The following is a 25,340-nucleotide window of genomic DNA, read 5'->3' as shown; positions in this document are numbered from 1 at the left end:
TTCAACCGTGAGCAAGACAGGTGCAGACAGGTGTGGTCATGGAAGCCTGGCGGCAGGAGTGCTGGTGGTCCCAGACCTTTGCAGTGTCCCCAGGGGCCTGCCCAGCGCTCCTGGCCTCAGGCTTCGGCCTGGGCAGGCACTTCCTCCCCAGCCTCCGCCTTCTTGTGCCTACGCATGTGCTTGTACTTGTCCACGTATGCCTTCACCAAGTTGGCCACCTTCACGGGGTTGATCTCCCCACTCTTGCTGTGGCAAATCTGCAGGAAGAAGATAGTTACTCTGAGGCCTCGAACACCAGGCACTGACCGTGGCAGACCTGTCTGCCATCTCCAGGAAGCATTCCCTGGCAGCTTGCTTGCCATCTTACAGGGCTGCAGGGCCTTCCTGTGAACTGGAGACTCAGCACCACAGACAGTCCTGTTCATTTCTCAGGGCCTTATCTACGGGCCAGGAGTAGCCTAGGCAATTTATTATTTTTATTTTTTGGGCCGGTCGTGGGGCCTGAACTCTGGTCTGGGCACTGTCCCTCAGCTCTTCAGCTCAAGGCTAGCGCTCTACCACTTGAGCCACAGCGCCACTTCCAGTTTTTTCTTTTTGCCTATGTGGTGCTGAGGAATCGAACCCAGGGCCTCAGGCATGCAAGGTAAGCGCTCTACCACTGAGCCACCTTCCCAGCCCTAGACTAGGCAATCTTAAACGTCCCTAGGATTTGCCTTTTTTGTTGTTGTTGTTGGTTGTGGGGCTTGACCTCTAGGCCGGTGTGCAATCCCTGAGTTCTTCATTTCAAGGCTAGGCTCTACCACTTGAGCAAAAGGGCTATTTCTGATCTTCTGCTGGTTACACAGGAGAGTTAAGAGTCTCACAACCTTTCTGCCCGGGCTGGCTTTGAACCACGATCCTCAGATCTCAGCCTCCTGAGTAGCTAGGATTATAGATGTGAGCCACCAGTGCCTGGCTGGTATCTGCCTTTTCAACTGTCAACATGGCCCAGTCAGCTGATCCACAGTTCATTTATAGGCCCCGAAAGTCTGTGAGACAAAAAAATGGCAGTAGCCTATCATATTCAGGACTGGGCTTTCTGGTTTTGTTGAGGTTTTTCTGCCAGTCATGGGGCTTGAACTCAGGGGCTAGGTGCCCAAAGCTAGTGCTCCACCACTTGAGCCACAGCACCGCTTTGGCCTGGGCATTTGATGTAACGACAGCCGTGCTCGCCCGTCCAAGCCCACCTTCTGTGTAGTGACAGCCGCGCGCCCGCCCGTCCAAGCCCACCTTCCCGCGCACGCACGCCCGTCCAAGCCCACCTCCCTGCGCACGCATGCCCGTCCAAGCCCACCTTCCCGCGCACGCACGCCCGTCCAAGCCCACCTCCCTGCGCACGCCCGTCCAAGCCCACCTCCCTGCGCACGCCCTTCCAAGCCCACCTCCCCGCGCACGCATGCCTGTCCAAGCCCACCTCCCCGCGCACGCACGCCCGTCCAAGCCCACCTCCCCGCGCACGCACGCCCGTCCAAGCCCACCTCCCCGCGCACGCACGCCCGTCCAGGCCCACCTCCCCGCGCACGCGCGCCCGTCCAGGCCCACCTCCCCGCGCACGCGCGCCCGTCCAAGCCCACCTCCCTGTGCACGCCCGTCCAAGCCCACCTCCCTGCGCACGCCCGTCCAAGCCCACCTCCCTGCGCACGCCCGTCCAAGCCCACCTCCCCGCGCATGCATGCCCGTCCAGGCCCACCTCCCCGCGCATGCATGCCCGTCCAGGCCCACCTCCCTGCGCACGCATGCCCGTCCAAGCCCACCTCCCCGCGCACGCCCGTCCAAGCCCACCTCCCTGCGCACGCCCGTCCAAGCCCACCTCCCCGCGCACGCACGCCCGTCCAAGCCCACCTCCCCGCGCATGCATGCCCGTCCAGGCCCACCTCCCCGCGCACGCGCGCCCGTCCAAGCCCACCTCCCCGCGCCCGCGCGCCCGTTCAGGCCCACCTTCTGGACGGCTTTGCGCAGGATGTCCTTGTACTCCTCCTTGGTCACCTCCCTCCTCTGGTAGAAGGGCTTGATGGCCAGCTTCACCTCCTCCACTGCCCGCTCCTGCATGTGGAGCTTCTTCATGTACTGCAAGAGAGAACGCGTGGGACCACGCAGAACGGCAGGCCTTGGCCCAGGGACCCTATGGCTGGAGGCCTGCAGTGCTGGGCAATTCCTCCAGCCCAGGAGTATTAGAGACAACATCCGCTGTCCCCTACCAAAGCTGCTGTGCTAGATTCCGTTCTCGAACCCCTCCCAAGGACTCTGGTTTCAAAACAAGATGGAAGCCCGCACAGGAAGGGGTAGTGCTTACCTCTTCCTTCTTGGTCTTCTCTGCAGATGGCCTGGGAGGGGCAGTCCTCTCCTCTGAGTTATTGGCCGTTGTGGCTTGACCAGCCAGCTCTGAGGCTGTGGCTAACATGGTGGGTACAGGGGCCAGGCCCTGTACTGGGCCACAGCCTGTCAAAGGAAGACTCCCCTGCAGGATAAACTGGACCGGGGGCGGGCTGACCAGTGGGTAGGGCAGGATGCTTGCGGGCTGAGCTGGAGCAGGAGGCATGTTTGGGCTGTAAACCTGGACAAGAATGTTCCTACTGAGTCCTGAGCCACTCCCAGAGCAGAAGGGGCCAGGCAGAAGGGAAGCAGGACCCTCTGTCAGGCCGGACCCCTGCCTGCACGGCCCACTGTCCCAGCACATGGCCCCGCACTCACCTGAGAGGAGTCTGTGTCAGGGAACCCAGTCTCCAGGAGCATGTGGCTGGGAGGGGTCAGCTGGGAGAACAGCACCTGCTGAACCCCCGTGGGGGCCCCGTCCTCCGCATCCCAGGTCCCTTCCTGAGGTCTGTGAAGTAATGTCCCTGAGGGCCCAAGAGACAGAGGATGTAGGTACCCTGTGGCCCGCTCCTTGTGCAAGCTATCCAGCAATGTGATCACAGGCTGAGCCATAGATCTGCCCGTCTCCAAGGAACTGGATTAAGTGTGTGTAAGCCCCAGAGAGCCAGGAAAGGGCTGGGAAGGTGGCTCAGTGGTAGAGCGCTTGCCTCGCATGCATGAGGCCCTGGGTTCGATTCCTCAGCACCACATAAAAAAAAAAAGCTGGAAGTGGCGCTGTGGCTCAAATGGTAGAGCACTCGCCTTGAGCTGAAGAGCTGAGGGACAGCGCCCAGGCCCAGAGTTCAAGCCCCATGACCGACAAAAAAAAAAAAAAAAAAAAAAGAAGAGCCAGGGGTAGCAAGAGGCTCTTGGGGTGTCTGCCTCCCCCACAGATCGCAGTGATGCCCCCGCCACCCCCGCCTCTTCAAGTGCCTACTCACGTGGGGCTCTGTCCGGGGCTGGGACGCCGCCTTCAGCCTCTTGTAGGTTCCAGGTGACTCTCTTCACCAGAGCTCTGGACCGCAAAAGCGGGGCCTGTGTCACAGCGTCCTCGGGCCTGACCCCCTCACAGGCCCCCTCGTTCTGTGAGGGGGTACCCTCCTTCACCTCAGGGGCCACAGCCAGGGCACTGGGAGTGGGGGCAAGCGTCTCTGCCACACCCTGCCCGAGTGGACACTGTTCTGGGGGGCCCTCTGGTGGTGGTGTGGGCTGTGAGAGGCCATCATGGATGAGGGACACCTCCCTCTGGATGGCTGCCAGGGTGGTATCATGCAGCTGGCTGGCCAGGGGCAGGGCAGGATTTGGCGGAAGGTCTCGCTCTGGGGAGGAGTCGGTGCTTTCAGGGGAAGGAGGTGAGCTCATATCATCAAGCTGGATAAAGATGGCTTCGTTTGAAAAGTCCTCGAAGACGTGGCCTGCCTCCACAGAGTCGCCATAATCCAGATCCTCGAGTGGGCACTCGGCCGGCACCTCCAGGGCAGGGGGCGCCGCAGAGGGGTCTGGGTCAGCCAGCACCACTTCTGGCAAGGTGCCCACTCCTGCTGCGGCCGGCAGTGTTTCCGGGTGGTCTCCATCCTGCTGCGGAGCGGGGGCGGGGGAAGCCTCCCTCCCAGTGTCCTTCCTCTCCGGGGAACGAGGCAGCTTCTCGTGGGGACGAGGCTGCCGAGCCCTGTGCTCCGAGCCCGGTGACGGCGATCTCCACCGCCTCCTCTCTTGAGACCGGGATGAGCTCTCCTTCCTATCGGCTCGCTCTCGGCTGCGCTCTCGCTGGTGCTTGTGCCTCCGGGTCCTCTCGAGGCTGCTGGGAGGGGAGCACTCCCTCCCACGAGGCCTGGACCCCGAGCGACGCCTCCTCTTCCTCCTGCGCTCGGAGGAGCTGCCGGGGCTCACAGAGCGGGACTGGGACTGCCTCCGGCTCCGGCCCCGAGAACCCCGCCTCCACTCTTTATCCCTGTCCTTGGCCTTCTTCCTCTTTGCTTTCTCCTGGCTGCTGGCACGGTCACTGGAAGATCTTCGGCCCTTGGCCGTGGCCCGGTGCCTCCTGGCATGCTCCTCAGCCACAGGTGATGCTGAGTGCGAAGTCCTGTCCCTGGAGCCAGAACGGGTACTGGAGCGCATCCTCCGGTGCTCCCTGGCCGACCTCTTTCTCTTGGCCTTCTTCCCACCTCGGGAACTGCAAGTGGACGGGGAGCGCGACGGGGCCCGCAGCTCCACAACCCTGTGGGTGGTCACCTGCCGCACAGGGGGGCTGGGCGTAGCATCTGGTGCCAGGACAGTCACACAAGTCACCGTCCGCTCCTCGGAGCCAAAGCAGGGGCCAGGGGACGCTCCATCGTCGTCGTCCCAGGGGTCTGCCGGGGAGGACCGCTGCGTCCGCAGGGCGGGACTCTGACGCTCTGTGGGATCCTCATCTAGCCTTTCTCTTTCCAGGTAAGAGGCCCCCTGGGTAGGGCCCTCGCTCTGGAACTTGAGTGTGCTGGATGTGGACTCTCCAGGCGGGTCTGGCTCTGGTTCACTCCCAAAGACGCTGTCTACCCTGTAGGAGGTGACGCAGCGCACAGCCAGGCACGGGGGAGCCTTAGGGCTATGGATGGAGATGGTCCTGGTGATCTCAGATGGCAGGAGGCTGGGGCCAAGGCTCTCAGGGCTGCTGCTTCGAGGGCTTGAGTCAGAGCCAGTGGGGTCAAAGGGGTCGTATATCTCACTCTTGAGCTGCTTTGTCTTTTTGATGGAGAAGAGAGGGGAAGGATTCTCCTTCTTCTGCACCTTGCTGTCCACAGGCCGGAATGTATTACAGAAGCCAGGGCTAGACACCTGGTTACAGTGCGCAGTGTTTCCTGGGATATTGATCCGGAAGCTCTCGAAGGTCGACCCAACACCCTTCCCTCTTGAAGCCCCCAGTGGGGCCAAGCTTCCGTGGGAACGGGAGCTGCCCATTTGTGAGCTGGGCTCCTGGGGGGCCCTGCTGCTTGGCTTGCTCTCGGCCCTGTCCCGCCCTGGCTGCCCTGGGCCCTCTCTACCCGTCAGGCGGCTGATGCACATGCTGGGGATCTCGACGCTCTGACCTCGGGCCGGGCCCCGTCTGCTGCCACTGCTGTCCCTTTGGATCTTTGGTATCCTAGGCAGCTCTGAGATACTGGCTCTCCTGGGAACTACTTTTGGGGTATGTCCAAGGGTTGTGCTTCTAGATGGAGGGTTCGAATGGCCGGTAGAGATATTAGACGAGGCAGAAACAAGAGGCAAGACCTGTGCACTGGCGCCATTAAGCCCGAGTTTGCCACTCTGTCTAGGTCCACTCTGTCTAGGTCCACTCTGTCTAGGGCCACTCGGTCTAGGGCCACTCTGGTTTGATGGCTTCTGGGCGTGGCCTGGCCCAGGGATCGCAGATGAGCCCGGCCTCACAGGTGCCCCCACTGTGTGGGCAGGGCTGCGGTGCAGGGCCGACCTGCCCCAGCAGCTTAGGCCAGAGCTCTGTGGCTGGCCACTGGCGTTGAGTCCGCTGGCTGCGCTCCCTGACGGTGGCGTGCCAGGCTGCACAGCGTCAGCATCCCTGGCTCCCGCCGCGTCCTCCCTTCTAGATGGAGCTGCAATGGTGCGCTGGAGGGACACGGGAGCTGAACAACACAGATCAGATGGCAATCATTTCACCTCGTTCCTGTCCTGTCTGCTTGCAGGTGTGCCCCTGCCATACCCCCTACTCCTCACCCCCACTGCTACTTCTGTTGCTGCTGCTTTATAGAGGTGAACTGTGGGGTAGGATGTGTTCTGCAGCTGCACTGGGCCAGCCATGGGCGTGGGGTCGTGAGGAACCACAGACATGCCACTCTCACCGAGCTCCACTCCACACTGCTCTGACGTGACGACTGCCTGGTGTTTAAGCTCCGTAGGCTCCCGGCCCTCAGCTCTCTGGTTCACTCACAGCAGAGCCTGAGAAGCTGGGCTGACATGCGTGCCTCTGGAGAAAGTGGGTCTCCCCTCCCAGAGCTGGAAGGAAGGGGTGACAACCCAAGGTGCTTACCTGCCCTCTTGGCACTGAGAGAGCCGTCCCGGTGGATGATGACGTCAGCGCTGCTCATCATCAGAAGGCTCTGGCCAGACAGGATGCTCCCCAGAAGGTCAGGGACCGGGGCTTCCTCCACACCAGGCTCTGGGGCCATGGCAGGGACCTGTCTCCTATGGGCAGACCCAGGGAGATTCCTGAGACCACCCCCTCCACAGCTCTGACACTTATGCCTGCCCCTGTTTACTACCAGGTCAAGAGCTGGCAGGAAAACTTTTTTCTTTTTGGTCAGTTGTGGGGCTTGAACTCTGGGCCTGGGCGCTGTCCCTCAGCTCAACGCGAGCGCTCTACCACTTGAGCCACAGCACCACTTCTGGTTTTCTGGTGGCTCATTGGAGATAAGCATCTCATAGCCTTTCCTGCCCAGGCTGGCTTTGAACCGTGATCCTCAGATCTCAGCCTCCTGAGTAGCTGGGATGACAGGCGTGTGCCTGGCAGGAAGTGGTCTCTAGAGTTGGTGAGTGTGGACCGGGGCTCCTGCCTTGGCAGAGGCCCCATTCCTCTTCTGCCAGGGGCTCTCAGGCCCTGATGCAGCATGGCACTGACCTCAAACATTCCAGAGCCAAGGGGAGACCACAGAGGGTGCCCAGCCATGTGGCCACGGCCCCTGCGTGGCCCTCCCACACGTACCTGGGAAGTCCCATAGAGACAGGTCTAGCCACAGGCTGGTGAGACTGCAGGGCCGAGCGGGACAGCGCCCTCCTCTTGGCACTCAGAGGGGAAGGGGGCTCGGTGGAGAGCTCTTCGCTGCTGGAAAGGAACACGTGTCAAAGGGAGGGATGACGGCTCGGCGCCAGCAGGGCTTGCCTGTGTTAAACAAATCTGAGAGAGATCTAGAGAACGCCAGGCCCACAACCCTCCAGGTCCAAGGGTGACGGGAGCTGGTGCCCCTGTCAGATGGTCAGCTGTGTAGTCACCTGTCAAAGGGGTCCAGCTCGTAGGGGTCTCCAAACAGGGACAGGGAAGCTGCTCCGGTATCTGCTCGCATTAGCCCCAGCGAGGGGTCTACTGGCTTGTACACTGATGGCACGCAGGTGCCGTGCACAGGCCTGCGGAGGCCCAGCGTCCGCGCTATACGAGCGCGAGCTGTGACGTCATTCTGAACAGAAGCAACAGAAAGGAATACCTGATGAGCAAGAATGACATGTAGGTTGGAAGTAGGGGCTCATGTCTATTATGCTAGCTACTCAGGAGGCTGAGATCTGAGGATCGTGGCTTAAAGCCAGCCCGGGCAGGAAAGTCCGTGAGAATCTCTACTGAACTATCAAAAAAAAGCCAGAAGTTGGGCTGGGAAGGTGGCTCCGTGGTAGAGCGCTTGTCTTGCATGCATGGGGCCCTGGGTTCGATTTTTCAGCACCACATAAGCAGAAAAAGCTGGAAGTGGCACTGTAGCTCAAGTGGTAGAGGGCTAGCCTTGAGCTGAAGAACTGAGGGACAGCGCCCAGGCCCAGAGTTCAGGCCCCACAACCGACAAAAAAAAAAAAAAAAAAAAGAAAAGAAAAGCCAGAAGTGGAGTTGTAGCTCAAGTGATACAGTGAACAACAAAGCTCAAGGACAGAGGCCAGGCCCTGGTTCAAGCTCCAGGACAGCACAAAAAAAATAAGATAAATAAAAGGACTGAGGGAGACTGATCTCCAACTACCAAAAGGCCAGAAGTGGAGATGTGGCCCAAGTGGTAGAGTACTATCCTTAAACAAAATCAGTGAGGGCTGGGAATGTGGCTTAGTGGTGGCAGAGTGCTTGCCTAGCATGCATGAATTCCTTCAGTACCACATACAAAGAAAAAACCAGAAGTGGCATTGTAGCTCAAGTGATAGAGTGCTAGCCTTGAGCAAAAGAAGCTCAGGGAGGGCTGGGAAGGTGGCTCAGTGGTAGAGCGTTTGCCTTGCATGCATGAGGCCCTGGGTTCGATTCCTCAGTACCACATAAGCAAAAAGAAAAAAGCTGGAAGTGGTGCTGTGGCTCAAGTGGTAGAGCGCTAGCTTTGAGCTGAAGAGCTGAGGGACAACGCCCAGGCTCAGAGTTCAGGCCCCACAACCAGACCCCCCCTCCAAATAGTAAGAAGCTCAGGGCCAGTGTCCAGGCCCTAAGTTCACCAGCCCCAGAACTGGCAAAAAAAGAAAAGAAAAAAGATCAGCAATGGCACCCAGGCCCTGACACCCAGGCCCTGACACCCAGGCCCAGAGTTCAAGCTCCAGGACTAGAAGCAAAAACATCAACAATAACCAACCAAGGTGAAGATATGACCCAGGGTAGAATGCCTCTCTAGCAAGTTCAAGGCCCTGAGGCCAACCTTCAATGCTACAAAAAATAAATAAAAAGAATAAAATCTACCCTGGTGCTGGTGGCTCATGCTTATAATCCTAGCTACTCACGAAGCTGAGATTTGAGGATGCTGGTTCAAAGCCAGCCCAGGCAAGAAAATCCATGAGATTCTTATCTCCACCAGAAAACTGGAGATAGTGCCCAAAGTGACAGATCTCTAGCCTTGAGCAAAAGCACTCAGGGATAGCGCCTAGGCCCTTAGTTCAGACCCCATGACCACCACAAACAACCACAACAAAAAACCTAAAATGGGTGCTGGTGGCTCATGCCTATAATCCTATATACTCAGAGGCTGAGATCTGTGCGGTTCAAAGCTCTCCAGGGCAAGAAAGTCCGTGAGACTCCTATCTCCAATTAACCACCAGAAAACTGGAAGTGGCGCTGTGTCTCAAAGAGGTAGAGTGCTACCGTTGAGCAAAAAAGCTCAGGGACAGCACCCAGCCCTGCGTTCAAGCCTCACGACTGACAGAAACAAATGAAAAAAACACAAATAACTTTAAAAAATTATATAGATCCAGAAAAAGATGTGGCAAACACTTGGCTAATGGTTGTGATTCAGCTTTGTGTTATGTAAGAAATATGCTCTGTGACAGCCTAGGGATCTATGTAAGGACAACAGCTAGGAGGGGCCCGATGACAGCATGAGGCTATCCATTGAACCACCAGGGTGCTGCCTATGGGCAAAGGCCTGAGCGTATCCCTGCCATCACTACCCCCCAAGCTCTGACAGCAGGTGAACCAGGTATGTGGGGCAAAGACACCACACACTTTTGCCTACTTCTACCTTCTACTAGGCAAGAGCTGGCAGGAAAGTGTCTCCACCAGTTAGTGGCTATGGCCCAGGCTGCTGGGGCTCTCGGCTGCTTGTGACCAAGAGTCCTCCGCCTAGAGGGCTTGCCTCCTTCCTGTCCATACCCACCTGCTCCCATCCCAGACACCATGAGCCAGCTGCCCAGACCAAGCAGACACCGCGTGAATGTGACTTCTCTGCCCACATGGCTCCCAGGGGTTATCCTACAACCCCTGTCTATCCTGTACACACCCTCAGTATATCTGGCTTCAGGGGATTGGAGGCATTCCCTATCCTCTTTTGACTTCTGCCCCAAGAGAAGCTGACTGTTCTCAGGGAACTGCAAAGTAGCTGCAGAGAGAAGCACTCTGGTGTCGTCTGCGGCGAGACCCATAGGAGTTAAGCCGCCAGGTCTGAAAACCACTGCAGGTTCTTACCTTTGTCTTTTTCCCCTTTCTCTTTTTCACATGGTATTGGCGTTTCTTAGCTCTTGCACGACCATTCTTACTTTTCACTGATGATCTAGACTGGGTTTTCTTTCTTCCCAGTACCTTCTTCCGTCTCCCTAAAAAAATGTTAGATTCTTATGTTCCACTATGTGCAAGGCCCTGAAAGCACAGAACCCAGGGAGCAGGTAAAAGACTGGGGTACTACAAGACTCCAAGTGCCAGCTTAGACTTTTGGGGGGCAGTGCTGGGGCTTGACAAGCTCTTATGCTTGGGATGCATGGGCTTTATCACTGCTTGCTATGGCCTGGACTTCTTTTTTTTGTAGGTTGTGGATCTTGAATGCTGGGACTGGGCAATGTCCCTCAGCTCTTTAGCTCAACGCTAGTGCTCTACCCCTTTGAGCCACAGTGTCAATTCTGGTTTTCTGGTAGTTAACTGGAGATAAGAGTCTCATGGACTTTCCTGCTCAGGCTGGCTTTGAACTGTGATCCTCAGGTCTCAGCCTTCTGAGTAGTTAGGATGACAGGTGTGAGCCACCAGCGCCCCAGCGCCCGGTGTCCTAGACTTTTAAATGAGAAATAAACCATAAACATTTTGAGATGGGGGAAACAAGTGGCAAGTAAGGATGGGATCTGACTTCTGAGTAGTTCTGAGAAGACCTGACTTGTTTCTTTTATGTATGCTGGTACTGAGCCTTGAATTCAAGGCCTCACAATCTTGATTTATCAGCTTTCTCTGCTCATGGTTAGCTCCTTGAGTTATGCCCCGACTTTCTTTAGTTGGTTAAGTGGAGATAAAAGTCTCTTGGGAGCTGGGAAGGTGGCTCAGTGGTAGAGTGCTTGCCTTGCATGCATGAGGCCCTGGGATTGATTCCTCAGCACCACATAAGCAGAAAAAGCCGGAAGTGGAGCTGTGGCTCGAGTGGTAGAGCGCTAGCCTTGAGCTGAAGAGCTGAGGGGCAGTGCCCAGGCCTAGAGTTCAGGCCCCATGACCAACAATAAAAAAAAAAAGAAAGAAAGAAAGAAAAGAAAAGAAAAAGTCTCTTGGATGTGTCTGCCTAGAGTAGATTCAAGTCTTTTTTAGCGCCTATCACTTGAGCCACAGCGCCACTTCTGGCTTTTTTCTGCTTATGTGATACTAAGGAATTGAACCTATGGCCTCATACATGCAAGGCAAGCACTCTACCACTAAGCCAACTTCCCAGTCCCTAACTTCAAGTCTTGAACCTTAAATTTCAGCCTCTTGAGTAGCTAGGATTACAGAAGTGAGTTACTGATGCCAACCAAGATCTGACTTTAAAAGCTTTTACATAATTACAAAACAAAAATATATATGAAAAACCAGGAGAATGAGGGAGGGGGGTGGCACACTGTTAAAAAGAAAATGTATTTATTGCCTGACATATATAAATGGAAGCCCTCTGTACATCATCTTTACAAGAAAAATTTTTAATAATAAAAAAAAAAGAGCTGGGCGCTGGTGGCTCACGCCTGTAATCCTTGCTACTCAGGAGGCTGATCTGAGGATTGCGGTTCAAAGCCAGCCCGGGCAGGAGAGAGACCATGAGACTCCTATCTCCAATAAACCACCAGAAAACCCGCCTTGAGCTGAAGAGCTGAGGGACAGCGCCCTGGCCCAGAGTTCAAGTCCCAGGACCAACCAAAAAAAAAAAAGAAACCCACACTCAGATGGGTGCTAGTGGCTCATGCCTATAATCCTAGCTATGCCGGAGGTCAAGATCTGAGGATCACAGTCTGAAGCCAGCCCAGGGCAAAAGAGTCCTAAGACTCTAATCTCCAATTACTGTAACTACCAAAAAAGACATAAATGGAGCTGTGGCTCAAGTGGTAGAGTGCTAGTCATGAGCAAAAAAAAAAAGAAAAAGAAAAAAGAGGTCTGCATGAACCTTCATTTTAGGAGACTTTTGTATTGGAAGATTTAATCACCAGGGGTAGAATTCCAGGCAAGACAGAAAGGAGTGTATAATTCAAAGTTTGGGCAGTTTGGCTCTGAGACAGTGCCCAGGCGCAGCATTCAGGCCCAAAAACCAACAACAAAAAAAAGTTCAGGACCTCAAAAACCATAAAATCTACTGATGCTCAAGTCTTCTATAAAACAGTATACAGTATTTGCACATATTTTAAATCGGCTACAGTTTCTTTGTAATACCTAACATACTATACAAAATACTACATTATTCAGGGAATGACAAAAGCAAAGACTGTATGTATTCAATATAGATGGGACTGTTTCTCCAAACATTTTGGATCCACAGATGGAGGAGTTTATGAATGAGAAACACAGATATGAAGAACTGCCTGTATTTTTTTTTTTTTTGTCGGTCGTGGGGCTTGAACTCTGGGCCTGGGCGCTGTCCCTCAGCTCTTCAGCTCAAGGCTAGCACTCTACCACTTGAGCTACAGCGCCACTTCCGGTTTTCTGGTGGTTTATTGGAGATAAGAGTCTCACAGTCTCTCCTGCCCGGGCTGGCTTCGAACCGCGATCCTCAGATCTCAGCCTCCTGAGTAGCTAGGATAACAGGCGTGAGCCACCAGTGCCCGGCCTGCCTGTATTTTTGACTGAGCAACTAAAGTTGCAGAGGAGAAAATGGTGGTGAACACATTCCTGGACTCCAGGGCAGAAATGACGGTGGGAGGAGCGTCCACCGTGCCAGGCTTACCGGTTTTCCTTTTCCGTTTAACAGGAGTGCGTGGCGTCAGAGGGCGCTGGTACACAGCAGTGCTCAGACCAGTTGCGACGGCCTCAATCGTCTCATCCAGCAGAGAAGACATGAGGTACCTGGGCACGTGCTGCACACAGCAATAGCAGGATCAGTGGGGGATGCCGTGAAGACTACCCTTCATTTTTTGTGGGGGAGGGAACACCAAGGAGGACCATGTTAAGGGGACAGTGCCACCACAGACACCTGCTCAGAGCTCTGAGTATGGCCCACAGGAGCCTTAGGCCTCTTTCACCTCCCTCAGCTTCACGAGAGTCAGGGCCTGCCTGAAAGCGTGTCCAGGAAACAAGCTTGGGGGAGGAATAGGCTGTGAGGGTTAGGCATTGATCAAGAGTTCCAAGCAGAGGAAGAAGGCAGATGGGAGCAGGAGCCAGCCATGTGGCCTTGGTGAAGCAGGTGTGTAGCCAAGGGCACCTGGAGAGAACTAGGGAAGGCATGGATGGCGAGGACAGAACAGACCAATCCCAGAGGTAAGTGAGAAACTGCACTCCAAGGAAGGCAGCAGACCCTGGGAGGGAGGGAGGAGCTAGAGGGTATCACTGGGAGTCAGGTGGGAATGCTGTGGGGGAGACAGGACCTCAGTCTCTCTGATCCACGTGGCACTCAGGCCACACTATCGCTCTGCTGCCCACAGGAACCTCAGAAAAGAACTACCAGGTGCCCTACGACACAGAGAGGGTGGCAGCGATGGAGATGGAACCTTCAATACCGGGACTTGTTTGTGAGGAAGGTTCACTTGCAAGCCTTAAAAGTGTGAGAGCCAGCTGCGACCTCCTGGACACAGGAGGGACCGCCCTCCGTGGGTCAGAGAGCCAGCACAGGGCCTCTGGGCTACAGGAGGGACCATGTACTCTGGGTCAGAACCCAAGCTTCTGGCTTGGAGAGTTTGCTGGGCTGACCTACACATGTAAGGTGTACTCACATGCCCTCTTACCAGGCTACGCTGGGTGTGGCACACAGGCCCTCTGCAGACCTGAACTTCCATGGCACAGGGATAGCTCTTCAATCCAGTTCTCACAGCACTGAGACCTCTCTGGTCAGAACAGGCCCAGTGTTGGCCGCCTACCTGCACCCTACTGGCAGTGGAGATCCGGTTCCGGTTCACAGTGGCCCTCACTCTCTCGCTCTGCCGCGTCCTGGCAATGGCTCGGGTCCTGCCTGTATGAGGCCGCAATCTGCCAGTGGTGGGCACCACGTCGGCCAGCAGCTGGGAGACCTCTTCTTCGCTTACAGGAACTATATCTTAGGAAAAGAGAACCCTGAGCTGCTGGGGCTCACGTCCTGTGTATCACAGGATCACCCATGTAGGATGACTGCCTGGGTCATGTAAGCAGAAGTCAAATGCTCCAGACCTTGCGGACTAGAAGTCCCAATCTGATGACTCATGACTGCCTCCAGAGGTAAAGTTCCTCCAGCTACCAGCCAAAGCCCCATCATAACAGAAGCCAAGGTCATTCCCTACCACACTCTGACCCAAGGCCCTTCTCTGGGACTTCGGACACCAGGCAGGACCCAAGCACTCTGGGGTAAGGCAGCACATTACCACTGGCAGGGACACCACCAGGGGCAGCACACTCTGGACAGAACCACTCATCCACAGGCACTTCTTGAAGGGGAGGATCCAAACACTCCATGTGGTACCTACAGGAACAAGAGGAAGAGTGTCTATCCCAGCAAGGAAGCCCAGCGACTCAGCTGACAATCAGATATGCCGAGGCCTTCAGTGCCTTTGTTACAGACCGAACATCCTATGTGATGTGACCGAGCATACGCTCTGGCCCTTGCCCATGTGGCCAGCCCCCAAGTATGCTGGCCCTAACTTCCTCCTCAAGGCAGGTCAGGCACTGATCTTCTGTGCCCAGACCAAGTTGTCCAATAATAGGAGACTGGAGAACTGGACTGAAGTCTTAGCATTGGTTGTTTCTCTGTCCATATTTCCAAATGGGTGTCTATGCTTCAGTTATGCCTTTGCAACTGAGGCTCTTTACAGGCTCAGAAAGACAGGGCCTGGTGAGCTTTGGCATCTGGACACAAAAAGGTTCCTGGAAGAGGTGGCTAGAAAGGGTGTGGAAAGCCAGGCACCAGTGGTTCACATCTGTAATCCCAGCTACTCAGGAGGCTGAGACCTGAGGATTGAGGTTCAAAGCCAACCCAGGCAGGAAAGTCCAGGAGACTCTTATCTCCAATTAATCACCAGAAAACCGGAAGTGGAGCTGTGGCTCAAATGGTAGAGTACTAGCTTTGAACAGAAAAGCTCAGGGATACCACCAAGGCCCTGACTTCAAGCCCCACAACCAACCAAAAAATAAATAAATAAATCAATTCCATCAAAGCTTGGCCTTCTAGCGTCCAGTCTGAAGAAATGAAAGCTTGATATTTTTATGGAGTCTGGCCTTCCGCTGCTGTGTCCATGCTGATCAGGTCACACTCCTGGAGTCTTAGCTGGTACTGCTAAGCTAACAGTGAGACTCCTGCCTTGGCACTGAAGTCACAAGGCAGCTAACTGTAGCAGGTCATCCTTAGTGAGGCGAGGCCTCTCCAGCAATGTGACACAGCAGCCCACCCTTCTCTTCACTCCACACCTTCCCACCATCACTCACAGGGGTCCCAGGAATTTCAAATGTCAGTGCCTAAGTGCCTGAGCTAGAGAAGAAAAGGTCTTTTGGTCCAAGCTAAACTGAAACATCACCTAACTACGGTCTTTTTAAAACTTGTTTCCGGGACTAGGAATGTGGCTTAGTGGCTAACATGCATGAAGCCCTGAGTCCGGTTCCACAGTACCACATAGACAAAGCCCGAAGTAGCACTGTGGCTTAAGTGGTAGAGTGCTAATCTTGAGCAAAAAAAGCTCAAGGACAGGCTGGGCACTGGTGGCTCACGCCTGTAATCCTAGCTACTCAGGAGGCTGAGATCTGAGGATCGCAGTTCAAAGCCAGCCTGGGCAGGAAAGTCCGTGAAACTCTTATCTCCAATAAACCACCAGAAAACTGGAAGTGGCGCTGTAGCTCAAGTGGTAGAGTACTAGCCTTGAGCTAAAGAGCTGAGGGACTGACAGTGCTCAGGCCCAGAGTTCAAGCCCCACGACCGACCAAAAAAAGAAGCTCAAGGACAGTGCCTAGCCCTTGAGTTCAAGCCCCAGGATTGGCAAAAAAAATAATAATAAATTTAAAATATGTATATATATATATATATATACATATACATATACATGTGGACCATCAGTAAAGATGAAGATCTTGGCTAGGCACAAATACACAAGGGAAGGAGCCAGAGTTCAAACCCTACATGTGACAAAAAAAATAAAATTAAAAAAAATTAATAATGGTCAAGAGTGCCAGGCATGGCAGCAGACCTACAGTCTCAGTTACATAGGACACAGAGACTGAGGGGATCATGGTTCAGGACCAACGTGGATAAGTTATAGAGACTTCTCAACAAGTAAATTTGGTGAGATGGCACATACCTGTAATCCCAACTATTCATAAGAAAGAGGTTAGAAGGCAAGCCCCAGGCCTCCCCCTCCCAAATAAAGGTAAAGGATTTTTTTTGGGGGGTCCGGTCGTGGGGCCTGAATTCTGGGCCTGGGCGCTGTCCCTCAGCTCTTCAGCTCAAGGCTAGCACTCTACCACTTGAGCCACAGCGCCACTTCCGGCCTTTTTCTTTTTGCTTATGTGGTGCTGAAGAATCGAACCCAGGGCCTCATGCATGCAAAGCAAGGGCTCTACCACTGAACCACCTTCCCAGCCCAAGGAATTTGTACTGTGGCCAGGATGATGTAGCTGCAGGATCCATTTCCCAACAACTCTAGGTCGGCATGTACACTGCTAGGCCAGGCCCAATCTCCCTGTGGTTCCCCAGCCTTCCTTCGCTTTGTCTTAGTGTACTGTGTGACTCTGGGCAGCCTCAGAATGCTTTATAGAAAATGTAGAGGTACAATGTCGAGAGCTAGGAAAGCCCCTGATGTCACTGTCTGTGGGGCTCAGTCCCCCATGAGCCCCAGGTGATACCCCTTGCCCTCTACACAACCCAGGTAACACATTCCAGCATATACCAGAGCCCCGCGCCCTTACCCAGCATCACAGCCATCACAGAGCAGGAGCCGGTCCTCACGGTCACACCTGCCACACACCTCACAAAAGGTTGGGTCTTCCTCTTCCTCCTCCTGGGCTCTGGTGTTCTCCACTGGAATCTAATGACAAATCTGTTGGTTACATACCTAATGGACCCCAGAATCTAGGTGTCAGTTCATAATACAATTTTAAGATCTGTTCAGGCTTTATTGGCCCAGAGGACCTGTGGCTCAAGTGGCAGAGCACTAGCCTTGAGCTGAAGAGCACAGGGACAGCGCCCAGGCCCAGAGTTCAAGACCCAGGACCAACAAATAAATAAATAAATAAATAAGCCGGGTGCTGATGACTCATGCCTCTAATTCTAGCTACTGAGGAGCCTGAAATATGATGATTCTGATTTGAAGCCAGCTAGGGCAGAACAGCAGAAAAGTCCCCAAGAGACTCTTATCTCCAATTTACTACCCTAAAACTGGTAGTGGAGTGGTGGCTCAAAGTGGTAGAGTGCTAGCCTTGAGCAAAAGACTTCAGGGACAGCACCCAGGCTCAGTGTTAAAAAAAATATATCAAGGGCTGGGAAGGTGGCTCAGTGGTAGAGTGCTTGCCTTGCATGTATGAGGCCCTGGGTTCGATTCCTCAGCACCACATAAGAAAAAAGCCGGAAGTGGCGCTGTGGCTCAAGTGGTAGAGTGCTAGCCTTGAGCTGGGGATCTGAGGGACAGCGCCCAGGCCCAGAGTTCCGGCCCCACGACAGGACCAAAAAAAAAAAAAGAAAATATATATATATATATCAAGCTTGTAGGAATCTCAGACAGATCCCTACAGCCTTGCCCAGGGCTGCTCATCAACGGAAGAGGATCTGGGGTATGGCTCAATGGTACAATGCTTGTCTAGCACACATAGACCCTGGGTTCAATGCCCAGTGATACGAGCGCGCGCGCGCATGCACACGTGCACACACACACATACACATGCACACACACACTATAGTGGAACATACCAGAAACACCAAGAGGTAGAGACAGGATGATGGAGTGAAGGCTAGTCTGAGTTACAAAGCAAGACTCTGTCTCAAAAGTCCAAGGCTGAGGATGTAGCTCAATGGTAGTGTTTTCCTAACATTTACAAGGCCCTAGTTCTAGTCCAGTACAGCAAAAAACAAACATACAAGAACAACTTAGCAAAGGGGAATTAAGAGCAGAGGAATATGCCTTCTTCCTTCCAGCTCTACACAATAAGTAACCCAGTACTTTCTGAATTCTGGTCCTAGAGCGGGCCTAAACTTGCACCACATTTCCTCTCCAGCCACATGCCCAGAGACACTATGATGAGTGGGTGATGAGGGCGAAAGACCAGGACTCTTTCTCATCAGATGACAATTCTAGCTCTGGGCTTCATCGTGCTCAGGGCCACAAAAGCACAAGTCCATTTCTAAAACCTACTTAGAGAGGGCTATGCTGGTGGGGAGTATGAAGGAAATGCTTGCTTCTAGCTAGGAAAGCAGCACAAGGAAACCTGCTGGGGCTGCTCGATTTGGGCAGAGGGGGTAGGATGTGTGTGACAGGGGATGAAACTGATTGGAATTCAATGCAAATGTGTGGAGAAATCGCCCATCCAGTGTAACCCAGCTTTATTTATTTATTTTATTTTTTACTTTTTCTTTTGGGGGGGGGGGTCCGGTCGTGGAGCCTGAACTCTGGGCCTGGGCGCTGTCCCTCAGATCCCCAGCTCAAGGCTAGCGCTCTACCACTTGAGCCACAGCGCTACTTCCGGCCTTTTTCTTTTTGCTTATGTGGTACTGAAGAATCAAACCCAGGGCCTCATGCAAGCAAGGCAAGCACTCTACCACTGAGCCACCTTCCCAGCCCCTGTAACCAAGTTTTAAAAGCAAGCTCTTTCCTATAAGGTAAGGGAAGAAGGGGGTGGGCAGCATGCATACTTACCTTCTTTAAGATTTTACCACCAAACTCAGCTCGAATACAAATACATTTAAATATGGTTCGATCAACTGGACAGGAGTTGGCATTCTGTGAGAAATAAAAATTGTATTACAGCCCAACAGAATCACCTTCATGTCAATACTGTCTTCAAAATAAAATTTTTCTCTAAATCAAGGGTTGGCTTTTTAAAATGTATACTAAAAGCCAGGTGCCAGTGGCTCACACCTGTAATCCTAGCTCCTCAGGAGGCTAAGATCTGAGGATTGCAGTCAAAGCCAGCCAGGGCAGGAAAGTCCTATTACCAATTAACCACCAGAAAACCAGAAGTGGGGCATGGCTCAGGTACTAGAGTGCTAGTCTTGAGCTGAACAGCTGAGAGACAGTGCCCAGACCCAGAGTTCAAGCTCTATAACTGACCAAAAAAAAAGAAAGAAAGAAAGAAAAGAAAATGTATACTAAAAACTTTTTTTTATTGTGAAAATACCGTACAGAGGGGTCTCAATTACATGAGCAGGGTAATAAGCACATTTCTTATCAAGCATTGTTGTCTCCTCCTTTTCCCCTTCCATCCCTGTCTTCCCATCTCCATGACTACACTGCCCCCCCAAAAAAATATTTTTTAAACATTTTCTGGGGGGCTGCAAAGATGACTTAGTGGTAAAATACGATAAATGTTTGTTTTCTAGTTATCTTTACCAAGAACCTTTCAAGTGGACTTACTGAAGTTCACTGTATATAATAAAACAAACATCTTTTCAGTTTAAACCTCAGTACTGGAACAAAAGGGAGGGAGGAAAGGAAGGGAAGGAAGATAGTCAACAAGCTACTCGCTTGTCCTCTCCAATGCTGACAGTCAGGACTAAGTGTTGACCATCAGATCTGTAAGATCCTCCCAGGTAGCAACATGCTCTGGGGCTGCAGCACACATAAGCTCTGCTCGTATATCAATTCATGTTTTAATGTCTGGGTTCCCAGGAAAACTGTAGTCCCCTTCTCTTGCGCCCCTCAACCACAGACACAACCATCACAGTAAGCCAAGTCTCATTAACAGTTCTGAAAGCCCAGGGCTCAGCTCTCAAAAGTGCAGACTTTAGTTCTTTACTATCAGAGAGCCAGGCACAGCAATTCTAAGTGGGAGCCATCCAAAGCAGAATCCCAGCAAAACCCACTCACCCTGGACCATTCGACAATACAGTCTAGGCAGAAGTAATGGGTGCAGGTCTCTGGGGTGCCCAGAGCCTGGTCTCTGAATGCATTGAGGCAAATGGGGCAGCTTTCTGCATCATCGTCAGAATTGAGTGCACCGCTGGGATCCAGCTTCCCCCGAGCATCTGCTGCCGCCACTAAGGTTTGTATATCATCTTCAGAATCCTCAGAACCTTGGGTAAATCAAAACATTACAATTTCAGTGAAAGAAAGGGTTGGGAGCTGGGTGCTGGTGGCTCACAGCTCTAATCCTAACCACTCAGGAGGGTGAGATCTGAGAATTGTGGTTCAAAGCCACCCTGGGCAAGAAAGTCCGTGAGACTCTAATCTTCCAATTAACCATGAGAAAACAGGAAGTGAAGCTGTGGCTCAAAGTGGCAGAGTGCTAGCCTTCCCCTGAGTTTCACACACACACACACACACACACACACACACACACACACACACACGACTACATGAGCAAAAGCTCATGGCTGGGAGCAGGCTCAAGATTCACTCAGGAAAACAGCTTTCAGATAAGTCTTTGAGGGCTGGGTACTGGTGGCTCAGGCCTATAATCCTAACTACTCAGGAGACAGGTCTAAAGGATCAAGATTTGAAGCCAGCCTGTGCAGATAAATCCCAGGGACTCTTATCTCCAATTAACCAACAAAAAACTAGAAGTGATGTCTGGTTCAAGTGGTGAAGGGCTTGCCTTGAATTTACAAGCTAAGCAAGAGCACAAAGCCCTGAGTTCAAGCCCCAGTACCTTGTGGGGGGCTGGGAAGGTGGCTCAGTGGTAGAGTGCCTGCCTTGCATGAATGAGGCCCTGGGTTCAATTCCTCAGCACCACATAAACAGAAAAAGCCAGAAGTTGCACTGTGGCTCAAGTGGTAGAGCACTAGCTTTGAGCTGAAGAGCTGATGGACAGTGTCCAGGCCCAGAGTTCAAGCCCCATATCCAACTAAAAAAAAAAGAAAGTCCTTGAGGGATACATTCTCCATCTACCTGGAAGGTACTCAGTGCACCTGTGCCTGGTGAGTCCGGTCCTCATGACCTGCAAGCTATGGTTGCCACAGCTACTAACCTGAATCCATTTCAACCAGAGCTGTTTCTGAGTCAAGCGGACAGGGATAGTGACTGAGCAGCCACATCAGCTGCTCAAGCCCAAGACTTAGGGCAGAGTCAGAGCCCAATTAAAGCCATGGACCCCAGGGCCAGAATGGGTCTCAAAGAATGGAACAACTGTTGAGCCTCCAGGCATGCCTATTTTAGGACAGCAGCCCCTGAATGGCAAATTTCTTTTTCTTTTTTTTTTTTTGGTCAGTTGTGGGGCTTGAACTGTGGGCTTGGGTGCTATCCCTCAGCTCTTCAGCTCAAGGCATGCGCTCTACCGCTTGAGCCTCAGAGCCACTTCCGGTTTTCTAGTGGTTTATTGGAGATGAGTCTCAGGACTTTCCTTGCCTGGGTTGGCTTTGAACTGTGATCCTCAGATCTCAGCCTCCTGAGTAGCTAGGATTACAGGCATGAGCCACGGGCGCCTGGCTTGGCAGATTTCTTAATGGGCCGTTTGCTTTATCAGATCCATTTTTCAAGTTTGGGGCTGGGGCCTCACCAGCAGCAGGCCCAGGAGGTAGGTGCTTCCAATTTTCTAACACTGACAGCCACAGAATCATAGTGAAAGAATAAAACACAGGTGCTAGAGATGCATCAAAAGTGCATGCTCTAGCCGGGCGCCGGTGGCTCATGCATGTAATCCTAGCTACTCAGGAGGCTGAGATCTGAGGATCACAGTTCAAAGCCAGCCCGGGCAGAAAAGTCCATGAGACTCAGATTTCCAATAAACCACTAGAAAACTGGAAGTGGAGCTGTGTCTCAAGAAGTAGAGCGCTTGCCTTGAGCTGAAGAGCGCAGGGACAGCACTGAGGTCCAGAGTTCAAGCCCCACGACCGACAAAAAAAAAAAAAAAAGTGCTTGCTCTTGGCATGAAAACTAAGACAGAAAGCAGCCCACCTGAGGCCCTGGCTGCCTGTAGGCCGAAGTGGCTATGAAGGATGGGGAAGTTACCTAGAGCATACCTGCCCTTTTAAGCACTGTTCCCTAAAAAAGGTGAAGGGCACAAACCTCAGCTAGTATTCAGACTTTCTTAATAAAACCACACAAGAAGTTTGCCCAGTTCTGGAAAGCACCAGCAGAGAACGAACCACAGGGCAGACCTGCCAACTAGCCTATCTGCTGGATGAAATCTCAGCCCACACAACCTTGTAGGTATCTGAACCACCTTGCACCAGAAGATGATCATGTCCTCTCAGCGCTCGTGCTTCTTTTTCCTCTCTTTTACTTCGTGCCAGCCCTGGGGTTGACCTCAGGTCTCCGTGCTGTCCATGAGCTTTCTGCTGACGTTTCACTACCTGAGCTACACCTCCACCTCCAGCTTTTTGGAAGTTCATTGGAGATAAAAGTCTCATGAACTTTCCTACCCAAAGTGGTTTTAAACAATGAGCCTCAAATCTGAGCCTCTTGAATGGCTAGGATTACAAGCGTTAGCCACCAGTGCCTGGCTTAGCTTGTGCTTATTGATGTTCTTTTTTTTGGGGGCCTGAACTCTGGGCCTGGGCAGCTCTTCAAATCAATGCGAGCACTTTACCACTTGAGCCACACCTCCACTTCCGGCTTTTATGCTTATGTGGTTCTGAGGAATTGAACCCAGTGTCTCATGAATGCAAAGCAAGCATTCTACCACTGAGCCACCTTCCCAGCCCCTTCTTGATGTTCTTGCACATTTTCCGCACCTACCAGAAGAGACATCTATGAAACCATGTCATCAAACTGAACATGGAAACTAAAGACTATAGCAGGGGGGCTGGGAAGGTGGCTCAGAGGTAGAGTGCTTGCCTCGCATGCATGAGGCCCTGGGTTTGATTCCTCAGCACCACATATCCAGAAAAAAGCCAGAAGTGGCGCTGTGGCTCAAGTTGTAGAGCGCCAGCCTTGAGCTGAAGAGCTGAGGTACAGCGCCCAGGCCCAGAGTTCAGGCCCCATGACCGGACCCCCCCCAAAAAAAAAGAGTCTCAACACCAAGAATGAACCACGTGGACTTTTGAGCAGAGCAAAGTAGCATTGCACAACTGAGAGCTGGTCATCAGAGGCTTAGGGAAGAACAGTCTATCTGCCTAGCACTCCCTGAAAAGGTCACTCTTGGCCAAGGCTGGTCCACTGGCCTTCATTCAGTTGACTACTATCAGCTGAGCCTCCTGGGGCCTTGGAATTTCTGTGGTACCCAGATGGGGAGGCTGAAGAAACAAATTATTTTCACCTGTCAGTAGGAAATCTACCAGGGCCCCTCTGCAGGCCCTGTAAAGACAGCTAGTACACTTGACTTGTTTCTGGACATGACCCTCCTCCTATCCAGAGCCTCAGACTTGGGTCCACAAAGGAGAACCAATCCACGCACATAGTCCTCAGTGCTGCTTACCCCAGTTCACAGAGGCACAGTGAGTGAAGCCCACTCGGTGGCACCATGTGCATTTCCACCAAGCCTCTTATCTATAGTTGAAGGAAAGCGCCACACAGGGGTAAGAGAAGTGCTCAAGGTCAGGTCTATTTACTGAACCCTGAGATGCAGGCTTGCTTATGTCCTTCAGCCATAAGGATCACACACACCTAGCAGAGGCTGGAGAGGGGTAATCCCTCCACAAAATAACCTTCACGAAGGAGTGAAGGCCAGCTCAAAGATAGGGACTGCCCTACCTCCCATGTAAGGAGGCACCACAAAGCCCCAGGTTCTAGCTCAAGTTTTCTACATAGTAAGGGCATGTAATTTGAGAAAGCTTTCACTGGCCAGTTGTCATCTGAGAAGTGGTTTTGACAAATTATTAACCTTTTCTCTATCTGTTCTAAGTATCCACAGCCCCTTACGAAGAGTCTATACCCTGTTTAGCAGCCAGGAGTCCTGCCCAGGGGCTCCTGTGTCTACTAGGACCCAGACGACGCATGGCTATCAAGGATCAAAGATCAAACCTAAAAGTGGCTACTGTTGAAAGACAAGAGATCTGTAATTCTGCTCACCTGTACCCTTCCCATACCTGTGACCTCATATCATCCTAGGGCATATGCTACAATGCCTGCCCTGTCTGCCCCTGTCCAGAAGAAAGCTGAGGGGAAGGTGAATACTCATTTATGAACCAATCAGCAAACAATTCAAAGACAGCAGAAAATTTAGCCCCCAAACCACTAGACGACAACAGGGTAGAAATGGGGTAGTTTAAGGTCTGATGTACAAGAGCAAATCCCCACTCTAATAACATATTTCACACTCCCAAGTTCAAAATATGAACCGGCAACGCTTAGATTCTTTCTTCACTGAGAGCCATAGTAAGGGTCAGGCCCTGCCTCAGAAGGCTGCCATGAGAAATCAGGGAGGAAACCGTATGAAAGGCAGTGGGCAAAGCTGGGCACTGGTGGCTCACACCTGCAATTCTAGCTACTAAGGAGGCTGAGATCTGAGGATCATGGTTCAAAGCCAGCCTAGGCAGGAAAGTCTGTGAAACTCTTATCTCTAATAAACTACCAGAAAACCGGAAGTGGAGCTGTGGCTCAAGTGGTAGAGTGTATGCCTTGACCTGAAGAACTGAGGGACATCGCTCAGGCCCAGAATTCAAGCCCCATGAATGGCAAAAAAAAAAAAAAAGGCAGTGGGCAAAGCCTGCTTCCAGCTTCTCTATTCAGGTTGACTTTTTCTTCTTTGGTGCCATCCTGAGGCTTGAACTGGTACACTCTCATTTGGCTTTTTTCCTCAAGGATGACAATCAACCACTTGAGCCATATCTCTACTTTCCAGCTTTGTGCGGGTTAATCGGTTAACTGTGCTGGGCCTCATGGGCCTTCCTGCCAGGATGGCTTTGAACTGAAATCCTCAGATTTCCACCTCCTGAGTGGTCTGGATTACAGGCATGAACCCCCAGAACCCAGCTCGGGCTTGTTCTTCGCGATCCTGTACCATTACGACGTGTATGAAACGCTGCAATGGAAGTGGACACTAGGAGCCTCCGAAAGTCTCCGCTAGGCTGAGCACGAGGCTACAACGCCGCCCTTCTGAGTAAAGCCGGGCTGGTGGCGCCAGGCAGGGCGTTCTCAACAGCGCCGGGACAGTCCCGGAAAGGCCTCTTGCTGCTGCTGGCCCAAGGTCCTTTCCGTCCGGAGGAGGCCTGGTCCAGGAACGCCAAGTCCCGCGTTCCACCTCGGACTCAGCCGGCCCCGGCCGCCGCGGCCCCAGGTGCCCTTCCCGCGGGCAGATGCGAAGGCTGAAGTTAAAAACCCATATACAACCTCCCAAGGGCAGTCAGCAACCTGGAGAAAGCACCAGGCACCACTGCTCCTCCAGAGATCCCCCC

At 52.8% G+C, this 25,340-nt stretch overlaps 1 protein-coding gene across 1 annotated transcript; it reads right to left on the bottom strand.

Annotated features, from left to right (window-relative positions):
* Window positions 1–77: 77 nt before the first annotated feature.
* On the bottom strand, window positions 78–21,044 carry Phrf1 (PHD and ring finger domains 1). Its single transcript, XM_013033346.1, has 16 exons — window positions 21,035–21,044; window positions 19,936–20,141; window positions 18,766–18,849; window positions 16,826–16,944; window positions 14,299–14,396; window positions 13,822–13,997; window positions 12,696–12,825; window positions 10,004–10,131; window positions 7,369–7,550; window positions 7,082–7,201; window positions 6,410–6,564; window positions 3,333–6,005; window positions 2,731–2,876; window positions 2,333–2,593; window positions 1,978–2,106; window positions 78–257 (listed from the first exon to the last, which is right to left on the bottom strand). The coding sequence occupies exons 1-16, from the start codon at window positions 21,042–21,044 to the stop codon at window positions 117–119; spliced, it is 4,758 nt and encodes a 1,585-aa protein (XP_012888800.1). The 3' UTR covers window positions 78–116.
* Window positions 21,045–25,340: the final 4,296 nt, after the last annotated feature.

The sequence above is a fragment of the Dipodomys ordii genome, unplaced genomic scaffold (genome assembly GCF_000151885.1).
Source record: "Dipodomys ordii isolate 6190 unplaced genomic scaffold, Dord_2.0 Scaffold166, whole genome shotgun sequence".
NCBI lineage: Eukaryota > Metazoa > Chordata > Mammalia > Rodentia > Heteromyidae > Dipodomys > Dipodomys ordii.
The sequence above is the reverse complement of the archived record's forward strand: the minus strand, read 5'-3'. Positions and strand labels throughout refer to the sequence as shown.